The sequence below is a fragment of the Phascolarctos cinereus genome, unplaced genomic scaffold (assembly GCF_003287225.1).
Source record: "Phascolarctos cinereus isolate Bilbo 61053 unplaced genomic scaffold, phaCin_HiC Scaffold_3;HRSCAF=262, whole genome shotgun sequence".
Taxonomy (NCBI): domain Eukaryota; kingdom Metazoa; phylum Chordata; class Mammalia; order Diprotodontia; family Phascolarctidae; genus Phascolarctos; species Phascolarctos cinereus.
The window spans coordinates 187,963,454-187,975,650 of NW_027555736.1; the positions used below are offsets into that span (position 1 = coordinate 187,963,454).

Here is a 12,197-nt window from a genome sequence, read left to right on the forward strand (position 1 = left end):
GAGTAAAGTCTCTTTTCTAGTTTGTGCTGCTGCTACGAACACATGCTTAAGTAATACTTAAGGTACTATAGCTCAGTCTCTAACACCAAGGAAAAACTAGGTTACTGCATTTGTTATGAGTTTTAGTAATTTATTGAAACATAAAAGCAAAATTACAGTTTAACCCACATCACTTCACAGACTTGAACAGGTAGATGCTAATCTCTAACGAAGGGATCAGGGGGAAAATGGCTAGGAGATGGAGGAATAGCAGAAGAATATAAAGAGGCAAGTTCACAGATTTAGAGGCCAAAGAGACCCTACAGGTCATGTAATTCAGAGATGTGAAACACACATCCTATAGGCTCAACACTCCAGGACCGGGTTAAAATATAACTGGGTAATACTTAACAAAATAAAAAAATATAATAGAACACAGATAATATTAACGTGTGGTTTTCTAAGTCAATGTGCAGCCTGCTAGGATCCTTACGTATGGTTTAATGGCCCCTGTTTCTGCCTTGAGTTTGACACCACTGATCTAATCTAATTCTTTCATTTTGCAATGAGGAATTGGCTCTAGCCCACAGGCTGGGCTTTCAAATGAAGGTTAGCCCCAGATGTAATAGGTCCTTTAGCCAGCAATCTGGCATGCTTCCAGTATGTCTAATCTTGCCCCTCCAAAACAAGCTCTGGGAATAATAATATCAATACTGGAAAGGAGTGTCAATGAAACAAGTGACTCTCCAAGATAAACCTCTATACAAGGCAACTCACTTTTGGAGAGCAACCCAACTACCCAGGATACAAATTCAGAGAAGTCCCCAGTCCTCAACTCAGGACAATTCAGAGAAACAATGTCCTAGGCAGGGCACATAGAGCCTCTTGACCACCCCCACCCCACCTCAACCAAAGTCACAATTGGTGAGTGGCTCACGTGGTCCACTATGTCTACCAGATTTAGACATGATTCACTTTACATCTCAGCCACCTTCTTGCCATTCCCCTTCTCCTGCCCATTTCCAGCTGTGAAACCACAATCAAATCAATACTGTCATTAGGCGACTGGAAAGGACATATCAATCTCCCATCTCAAGGCTTCACCCAGCCCTATGACTTTCCAAACCAATCACATGGATATTACTTCCCAGCATGTGCCTTTAGCAATTAGAATATAAGCAGCAAGGCTTGTCTTATTTTTGTATTAGTCTCCATGGCACTTTGTACAGCTAGCATAGAGGAAGCACTTAAACACTGTCATTTATTCTTCTGTGGAATCTTGTACAAAGTATGGCATCAATAAATATATTTGAACAAAACAAAAGTCTTAAGTCAGGATACTTTATAAAAGGATAGAATGAGACTGGATAGACCTCAAATGTAGTATAAAATGTAGGTTAAACACAAGGCTATTACTAGGCAAAATTATGAAGCAGACTTTACTGTTCAATTCTGCCTTTTAAATAATACATTGTCATATTACTAATTCCCATTGGTAGCTCCTGCCTTGAAATTTCCTTGTGCTTTTCTGTGCTCCCTCCTCTTTCCCTTCACCCCCAACTAAAATCTGTTTTCAAACTCATTATTTAGTAAGGTGTAAAGGACTGATACCAGTTTTAGGTGTTATTACTCCCAAGAATTTTCACTTTTGAAAAGTGATTTTCAAAGCTCTGAAAGTGAATTGTCAATTTTTTTTTGGAACCCTTTAAAAACATCCTGACTACCCACAAGCCAGGAAAAGGAAAGAAATCCATGTCATAAAGGATAATGTAGTATCTCCCTTGCTGGAGATAAGCTAGACATTTCACACTTCAAAAATTTAGCTAAGAGGTTGACTCTTGAAGACCTTTTTGATGTCCGATTTCATATTTCAGATAAAAATCCAAAAGAGTATAAGTCACTTTTATTTCCTTTTTAAATATACACATACAATATTTATGTCAAAAAGCACAAGAACATTATACAAGTCTTAAATTTACATTTTTGCAATAAAAGATATCAATATATGCATCATTTTGAATAACTTCTGAAGTTCTGTTCATCTGGATGGAATCTGAATCAGTGGCATGAACATGTTACAATCACCATAGAGTATTCTCACAGTGAACCAAAATGCATAGTAGGTTATGAAATGATAAATGACCATTAATGGATGACCTTGTAGCTCATATATTAGAATAATAAATTAACTATACAGAAACATGTTTTTCCTACTGCAAAGACCTCCTGCCCCATATTTCCCCAGTCATAAGAAAAACGTGCTTTAGGAGCATCCTCATGAACAGGTTCCTGGTTCAATAGGAAAAAAAGTGACTTTATGTGTTCATGACTTCTGAATGCAGCATTTCTATGTTTGCACTACTCAAGTGCAAACTGCTATAAGATTTCTAACATACATAAAAACTTCTCATTTGATAGCAACACTGAACACTGAGCTCGCACGCAAGTGCCAACACTTAAGTCGTGAGTAGGCCTCTATGTGCTCATCTCTTAGGATGGCTTCTTTGGCAGTCAAGATTTTACTAGCCACTGCCAGGAAGTTCCTCTGGCAGCCTGATGGCTTAACATCAGGATTGGTGAACTGAATGGAAAAGACTATTAAAGCAGGAAGAAATTCTCCTTCTGAGGAATCTGCTTTTGCTTTATAATGTTATTTATATAGGGCATAAATCAGGGCAGAGGTCAACAGCTGGCTGTTCTTGCCTGACACCTAGTCAGCTCTCCCAGCTAAATATTTAGTGCAATCTGCTGAACTGTAAATGAGACCAAGGAGGAAGAAATCTGTGTCTTTTCACCATATCAGTGAATTTATGCAACTGAGCACTGAACATTTCAAACCTCATCCAACTTGCCATAATTCGACAAGTTTTCTACTGCTGAGTTATCTTCTGAATATCTTTTGAGTGCTTAGAACCAAAGCTGTAGAATTATTCAAGTATCATAGTCATGATTATTTGGATACCTCTGACAGGTTCTTCTTCCCTTTCCCTCAACAAAAGAAAAACAAAACACAAAGCCAAATACAAATGTGTATCCTCAAACACCTGGTATACGTATTTTTAACTTCCCTATTTTTATAAGAAGTAAAAGGGTAAGAAACCATTATACATAAATGGAAGACAGTCCTCATCAAGGTCAAAATACATTCTCTGAATAGATCTTTCAGACTCCTAAGGCATAGGAGACATGGAAGCTAACATAGGGCTTCCATTTATCCTTTTCTTAAAGCTTTACATAACAAATTCCCTCGATACAAAAGTTATGGCTAAGAACCCAGAAAGCTACAGGCAGATTCTGAAGGGCATTATTATTTAAAAGCAAGGAGGTTCAATTACTGCTTGTTACAGTAAGACAGAGAAACAGACCATCGATCACATGGCTTTTTTTGGTCGTCTGTATCTGTCACACAACTGGAGTTCATGAAAGGCTGCACACATAATAATGAATCGAAGATTTAAAGTCTTCTGGGAAGACATAAACTGTTACAGAATGCTCAATGGGGAATTGTTTATTATGGTCCTATGGCTACTTAACACCAGGATCAGAGCAGATTTCTGTCAGTTACATCATGGCACCAGGACAAAGGATGTGATCTTTTGTTAGAATCTAGGCCCTGGAAAATGGAAAGTGCAGTTTTAAAAAGGACTGGGTCCATCATATCAATTACAAGACTTACTGTAACATCAAGGTGACTACACAATTCTAACCCTCAGGGTTCTACAAGAAAAAAAAAGCTCTAAGAAAAATCTGCATTAGAGAAGGCAACTCTGACTAAGCAGGGAGTCAGTTTAATTTCTGGTAGCAGCAGCAAGTGGCATATCTAGGGCATTTTCCCAGAAGAGAAATGACAGCTTTTACTCTTTGGAATTTTTCCTCTGTTCTAATAAAATTCTTGTCCTCTATTGTTCTTTTTCTGATTGGATATATGGTTATGATGTTCAGTTGTAATCCTGTCACTGCTGCTTTTCTTCTGCCATTTTAACACAAATATTGGTCCAGTTAATTAAAGTCAAGCAAGGACAAAAGACCAGAAACAGTCATCATGAGAATTAGCAGTTCTAGTTTGATGGCTGGTGTCACAAAGACTTTAAAAAAAAATCGAATAGCTTCTTGGATGGTGTTTTTGTCCCAAAATACCACCAGTCAGTAAGAACTATGAAATCCGGCAACACTGCCCCCCCCCCCCATTTCTGGCATGATTATTGAAGAAGGGAAGCCTCTAAAGAGGAAAATGATTTCCTTAAACTATTAGCAGAATCTTAAACAACTGTGGGGGCAGAGGAGGATTTTCTTCAGTGTTTTACAATATATGCTTTATCGTGAGGCATCAAGCTTGCTGACTGAAAGCAAAAATCCATTAAGGGATACTTTATTGAAAGACATGAATCAGGAACTGAGGAATGACCCTATTGCCCACCCTCCCCCCAAGTCCTCCTAAATGTGTCCGTAATTCCAGACCTGTCTTCATTACTGCCTTCATCTGTGACTCTTCAGTGGAACTGGGACTCAAAGTAACTGCCAGTTGAATCCAAATAAGATCTGATTAGTTTCTTGACTCCTTGCAATTTCTTCTATGATGCGATGTTGCTGCCAGAGCAAATGGAGTTTCTGATAACGCTCATGAGATAAATGCAGGGGGTTGCCCCTCCTTCATAGGAGAAGAAATGAACATGTGTTAGCTTGAGTCAAACAACCTCCAATACCTTCTGGCAGCCTACATAGTCTGAGATCTTGAGATGTCTCTGGACCCAGTGCTTAGGCAGATAGTGGACACTTAACAAATGCTTGCTGACTAAACCTAGATTTGTTTTACTGAAATAGTCATCATCAGGACGAGACTTGGGGGCGGGGGGGGGGGGAAAGATAGAGCAAACATTTACCCACAGTTGGCAAGTGAAAGAGAGACTCACTCTAATTAAATTCTAACAATCCAAAACACAAATCAATGAGTGATGGGGCCTCGACCTCAGGCTGACATTGTGAACTGCAAGTTCTCCTTCTCAGCAGAGGAAAGCTCACTGTCCTACCCTGCCCTGCCCTGCCCTTACCCCTCCATGCTGGTTAGACCAAGTGGGGTACTAACCGCTTTCACAGTGTCAACATACTGCCTACCATCACCCCTCCTCCCCAAAAGAAAGAGTCAGAACTCTATTCTTTCTCTCTGAGGCACTACAAGCCAATGTAATTGGGAAGACCTTGGGAACAGAAAGACAAGGGGAGGAAGTTATGGGGTGGACTGGGGGCACTGGCTCCCAGCAAGAACTTAATTCCTCCCTTTCCTCTCAAAAAACATCACACTGAGGTGTTATTCTGTTTAATCTTGGTTGTCATGCCAAGCTTTGCTGGCAAGAAAAATACATGAATTATAGGACAATTATTTATATGAGTCATCTTGTGATTTGGGGAGCAAATTGTTACAGAGCAGGTGACACAAAAGGGCTCTGGCTTGGATCCAGCCAGTGATGAAGAACAGTGAGATCCTTTCAGGAATAACGGAGATCACATACACTCAACCATTAAAGACTCTCCCCCTAACCTGATAACATCCTATTTTTTTGGTCTTCTTACCTCCATGCCCAGATTCTATTAATCTACAGGACAAATACCATTGCGATTTTAAAAGACTTTAAAAACTACATAACTTAAGCAGTTTTAATTTTCCACTAGAACTACTCTTTTTGAGGCATATTAAGGACAACAAAATTCTAGTATAACAATAACAACAACAAAAATCAGACTGTGTCCTAGAGCCCCTCGTAACAGTGTTTAATTGCGATCTGTCTTTTGGTCACTGTTTAAAAAATATTACATGAAACAGAAGGTGGCTTCATGTTTAGTAGGAACAAATCAGTAGCACTAATGGGACAGATCTTCAAACTTATAGTTTTTCTTTCCGTTCAGAGTTATGGTGGTCATCGCAATCTGGATGTGTGCATGTGGCTAAAAAGATTACCATGGAAAAGCAGTAAATTGCAGTTCCCCAAGACTGCATGACATCAAGTGTCCTTACTTTAGCCCAGGGTCTGTTTCTCCATATTCATCCAGGTAGGGGGCTGGAAACAAGCAGCCTCTGGCTCTCCCTTCAATCAGGACCACTTTGCACTCCCTGATCCTGAAAGAACAAAATGTCACTCACATAATAACAGTGCTAGGTTAGGCACTGTGCCACAAGAAATTCCAAGAAAACAACATGATGTTTATCTATTACAACCACAAGCACAGATATCCAAATATTGGTGGGCAAAGAAGAACTGCTGCTTTTATTAAGATTATGTGTTTAGAAGCTGGGATTACAGAAAAGTCAGTCAGTCAACCAGTTGCTAATATTTATTAGGTGCTTTTTATTTATTTTAATATTTATTAGGCATTTATTAGGTACCCTACTGTGTTCCAAGTGATGGAGATAGTCTCTGCCTTTGAGGGGCTCATGATCTAACAGGGGACATGCCAATAACTATGTACAAAACAAGTTCACGTAAGGAAAAATTAGAAATGGCTTCAAAGGGAAGGTCTTAGAATTAAGAGGGGTCAGGAAAGGCTTCCTGTAGTAGGTGGGATTTTAGCTGGGACTTGAAGGAAGCTAGGGAAACCAGCAGGTAGAGATGAGGCATTCTAGGCATTAAGGGCAAGCCAGAGAAAATGCCCAGAGCTGAGAGATGGAATGTCTTGTTTAAGTAACAGCAAGGAGGCCTGTGTCACCGGATCAAAGAGCAAAGATCTGGTAGGACTATGGCAAAGAGGTTCAGAAGCAGAGGAAGAACGACTGATGGGAGTCCTATCTGAGCCTCCTTGAAAGAATGGCTGGAGCTTCTAGTTAGTATCTTATCAGATATATCAGAAAGAGGGAAAGGGCTGAGCAAAAGATTTGAACTACATAGGTTCAAAAAATTTTAGTGCTGGAAATGCCTCTAAGAGGTCCTCTACAAATCTTAATAGTTTTATGATCTCTAAGCAGACTAGGGTTCAAGTTGAGGAGTGTTTTCTCTTTCTAACTACCCTCTAACAAACGGTCAGAACATAGGCAAGCCAAATACAGAGCTCCCCCGCCCCCGCCCAAAGCTAAGAATGGTTTTTACTTTTTAAAATAAAGTGTTATTGTATTTAAAAATGTAAAAACCATTCTTAGCTCATGGACCGTACAAAAACAGCTGGCCAGATTTGACCTTCAGACCATAGTTTGTGAGCCCTAATTTAACACGAGAATTCTATAAATTTTATTCCTTCACTATACCTGCAAGCAGTATTTATCATTAGTGTGTATAACACTCTTCCCTATACTTACATCCCAGTAGTGCTCAAAAAGCATTCATTCTTAACAGCACGTGAGAGAGGGAGAATGTGTACATGAGCTTGTGGAGGAGGAAGAAATTGCTAGAGATGAACCAGAGAACTTGAGTAGGAAGAAAGAGAATTCTTGGGGAAAAAAACACACATAGTGCTTCAGATGTTTGTACATGGGCTACCTCATCTGGTCCCTACAACAACCTCTGAGGTTAAAGCTAAAGAGCTGAAGGACAAACTGGTTGATTCAGCAGCTGCAGATGCCCTTGGTAAGCCAAATCCTATGCAGGGAATTTAGTCCTCGGGCTTTAGTACTCCATCAGCCTTAAGCTTCCAGGTCCTCATTCTTTCCCCCACTCCCTACTCTCCTCCCAGCTGAAACCTGAGAGCCCTCATTGCTAGTGTCTTCCCTTTGAGGTTACTTTCCACCAACTGTCTTTTCTTCAGTGAGGCAATAGGGGTGAAATGACTTGCCCAGAATCACAAACCTAGTAAATGTCATGCGTCTGAGACTGAATTTGAACTCGGGTCTTCCTGACTCCCGGGCTGGTGCTCTATCCACTGCGCCACCTAGGTGCCCCTCCCCCAACTACTCTCAATAAATTTTCTATGTATATGCGAGTTCCTTGAGGATAACGACAGTAGTTTTGCCCTTCTCTGTATCCCCAGCACTCAGCACTGTGCCTGGTCTGCAGTAAGCACTTAATAAGTGCTGGACTGACTAACTGAATTAAAAAACTAATAGCTAGTTATTCTATTCAGTTCCTTCTCCAGTGCCTCACTGTGTTGGAAAGACGAATTAAAGACTATCTATGCTAGTCTGAAGGTGAGTTTTGAAAACTATGTCAGCCAAGTGCAAGTCCTGGTAAAACTGGAGGGTCTTTGAGCACGAACCTGGTGGTGAAATACTGCTGTTGTCTGAGGAACTATAACTAAGTTTGGGGAGGTTCATTACTCGAGGATTGGCTACCAGGTAATGATTGGGGGAAGGGGTCAACAGATACTCATTAAAACACCTTTTAAGATGTGGAGGTGGGTTTGGTTTTTTTATTTTGCATTGGATTGGTTTCATCCCTGGACGGAATAATGATTTTTGAAGTACTTAAGTAATAGCTAAATAATAATAAATTTCTTTCTCCATATATTTAAAGGTGTTTACCCTTCTTTCTAAGTTTGAATCTAACATACTCCATGGGCTTATATAGAAAAATTCTGGCATAGACAAAGTACATTTACATGGGGAGAATTGGGAAATGGAAGAGAAACATGGAATATAAGAGCTAGAAGAGACCTTTAAAAGTTGTCTAGTCCAGTAATCTAATAATTTATCTCTTTTATAAATGAAGAAACTAAGGCCCAAAACAGGTAAGTGCCCAAGAAAAGACTCCTTCAAATACACTAGATTTTTCCTCTCCTGCCCTGGCAACCTTTTTCTCACACCCCTCCCTCAAACCCCTTCACTTCAGAGTAGTCTTCCTTCCTCTTTTCCAAAAAGCTGGGCTGTAGTTGCCCTATGGCCTATCTGTCCTCTGTTTGTTAAGCTTATATCTCAGCTTCTTTATCTAGGCTTTTCACTGGCTCTAGATACTCGGGTCTTTTGTTGAGAAGAGTAAATAATGGTGGTGGTTAGAAGGGAAAGAGATTAAAGTGAGAACCTGGAACTTCCTTCAGGTTCCAGCTAAAACCCCACCTTCTACAGAAAGACTTTCCTGATTCCCCGTAATTCTACTGTCTTCCCTCTGTTACTACTTCCTTTTTATCTTGTATTTACTTTTTTCCTACATAGTTGTTCACATGCTATCTGCCCCAAAAGATTATGAGCTCCTCGAGGGAGGGCTATCTTTTGCCTTTCTTTGTATCCCCAGAGCTTAATACAGTGTGTGGAACATGGTAGGTGCTATTATATATATATAGTAAAAAAAGTGCTTATTAACTCACTGATATATATACATTTTTAAAATAGAAAAAAAATTTAAATTTTAAAATTTAAAACCCAGAAAATTGCATTTCTGTTTCTCCTGGTTATTTTATAGATACGATTATTTTATACTTTGATTTATAAAAACAATGAATAAAGTCTCAGTGCACATCTACAAGACTTTTCATAAAATTATCAAATACTATAGTCATTTGTCACATTTTTCAAAAGATAATCTAAATTTTGCTCTTATACTAACACAAATATACAAACAAACTTTGCATCATTATCCATAATTAATAACTATCCTCCAATGTTAGGTTCCCTTGAAGGGTTCTAGATTCCCTAAATTCATCATAAAAATCTCTAGTAGCACATCACTTACTTTAGAAACATGCAGACTCCAGCTCCACAGTGAATAGCATGAAAAATGCAGGCTCCAACCTCCTCCCCATTCACAATTTCTTGGCAGCAAATATTCTGAGAGCACAACATAGTCCCACAGAAGAGACACAGAACTGGGTGTTTTCGCTCATCATCTGAAGACCTCGGGCACCTTAAAAGCAAAGAGAGAAGACCGAACTGAAGTTAAGGAAAAAAGATCACAGTGCACAAAAGAAGCAGTGTTTTTAGGCTTTGTTTTATAAAGCTATGTGTCTATTTTCCAGAAAGAAAGCTCATAAAATACCAGGCAATATCTAAGCACAAATACTCCTCTTCTTTCTTTTAATACTTGCCAAATAATTTTCATCAAAATATCTCTTGATAATTTCATAGGAAGAAAAACTTAAAATTGACAGCAGCCTCATGATTTAATTAGGTTTGGTAATAAAATTCAAACTGAGTAACATTTCAGTTGTAGAAAGAAAAAAATTTAATTGAACAAATGAGACAGAATTTGTGGATTCGGTTATTCTGCTTAACAGGCAAATTTCTCCTCCCAAGAGAAAACAACTGAAAAAAACGTTTTCAGCAAATATGTGACAAAAATTTGACTTCTGCAATCTACAATAAACTGATATCTATAATACCCATTCCTCAATAGTAAACTGGGTAAAGAGCAGAGCATACAATTTTCAAAGGAGGAAATACACATTGCTAGCTAACAACCTGAAAACCTGTTTAAACCCTCTACTAACAAGAGAAACATTTTAAAAACTTTTTTTATTAATTTATTTTGATTTATCAACAATCACTTCCATAAGCTTTTGAGTTTAAAAATTTTTCTCCCCCTTCTTCCCCCCCTCCGTCTCCAAGACGGCGTGCAATCTGATGTAGGTTATACATATATATTCCTATTAAACATATTTTCACATTAGTGATATTGTAAGGAAGAATCAGAACCAATAGGAGGAACAACCAGAAAGAGGAAATGAAACAAAACAGAAGAAAAAAAACAGCAAATAGTATGCTTTGATCCGCATTTAAACTCCATAGTTCTTCCTTTAGATGTGATAACATTTTCCATCGTGAGACCTTTGGAGATGTCTTAGATCCTTGCATTGCTGAAAATGGCTAAGTCTATCAATGTTAGTCATCGCAGAACGTGGCTGTTACTGTGTACACATTCTCCTGGTTCTGCTCACTTCACTCAGCATCAGTCCATACAAGTCTTTCCAGGTTTTTCTGAAGTCTGCCAGCTCATCATTTCTTATAGCACAATAGTATTCCATTACATTCATATACCACAACTTGTTCAGCCATTCCTCAACTGATGGGGCATTCCCTCAATTTCCAATTCGTTGCCACCACAAAAAGAGCTGCTATGAATATTTTTGTACATGTGGGTCCTTTTCCCATTTGTATGATCTCTTTGGGATACCCCTAGAAGTGCTATTGCTGGGTCAAAGGGTATGCACATTTTTATAGCCCTTTGGGCATAGTAACAAATTGCTCTCCAAAATGGTTGGATCATTTCACAACTCCACCGACAGTGTTCCAATTTTCCCACATCTTCTCCAACATTTATCATTTTCCTGTTTTGTCATGCTGGCCAATCTGATAGGTGTGATGTGGTACCTCAGAGTTGTTTTGATTTGCATTTCTCTAAATAGTGATTTTGTGCATTTTTTCATATGCCTATAGATGGCTTTAATTTCTTCATCTGAGAACTGCCTGTTCATATCCTTTGACCAGAGAAACACATATTAAAAACAACTTTAAGGCACCACTTTACCCCTATCAAACTGGCCATCGTGAAGGATGATAAAATTCAAAGTGGGGCTGAATGGGAAGTAGGCACATTGTTGATGGTAGGATTAGTTCTAAGTATCCTGAAAAATCAATCTGGCTATCCCAACCTCAATGTCATACTCAATGTTTCTACACTCTCACTCACCCCACATATCCAATCAATTGCCAAATCTCGTCACATCTTTTGAATATGTCACTTTTTCTACTCACAAAACCACGTTCTGAGTTTGGGCACTCTTCACCTCTCACCTGCACTCGTGAAGTGGCTTCATTAGTCTTTAGGTCCTAATTCTCCCTACACTCCAACCCATCTCCTACACAGCCGCCAAAAATGATTTTCCCAAAAAGCAGGTCAGACACTCCTCTCCAATTATATATGCCTTTGTTTTACATTTAAATTCTTCACAACCTAGCCCCATCCTGCCTTAATCAAATCAAATGAGAGAGTACATAGAAAGTGCTTTATAAATGAGAGCCATCATTACTATTGTTGAGAGTCAGTGTAGTGTAATGGACAGAGGGTCTGGCCTTGGAAGCCAGGAAGACCTGGGGTTCAAGGCCTGCTGCTGATATATACTAGTTGTATGACCCTGGGACTTTAGCAGACTTCATCTTCAATGAATCAGCCATATGATAGGGCAACCAGAGAAGCTAATACTAACTTACATTGCATCAACAGAACCATATTGAATATAGTGAGAGAGGGGTCAGGCCAGGAGTGGGGAGCTTGCAGCCTCAAGGCCACATGTGGCCTTCTACGTCCTTGGCTTGCGGCCCTCTGACTGAATCCAAGCTTCGCAGAACAAATTCCTGCAATAAAAGGATT

The 12,197-nt window shown here is 39.2% G+C and overlaps 1 protein-coding gene across 1 annotated transcript in view; it reads right to left on the minus strand.

Annotated features, from left to right (window-relative positions):
- Positions 1-1,865: 1,865 nt before the first annotated feature.
- UBR1 (ubiquitin protein ligase E3 component n-recognin 1) overlaps positions 1,866-12,197 on the minus strand; it is a 149,854-nt gene continuing 139,522 nt past the window's right edge. Inside the window, exons 45-47 of the mRNA XM_021009248.2 lie at positions 9,564-9,734; positions 5,990-6,091; positions 1,866-4,627 (exon numbers count right to left, since the gene is read on the minus strand). Of these exons, the coding sequence (XP_020864907.1) occupies positions 4,486-4,627; positions 5,990-6,091; positions 9,564-9,734 (415 nt within the window). The 3' untranslated portion in view covers positions 1,866-4,485. The remainder of the gene's footprint in view (positions 4,628-5,989; positions 6,092-9,563; positions 9,735-12,197) is intronic.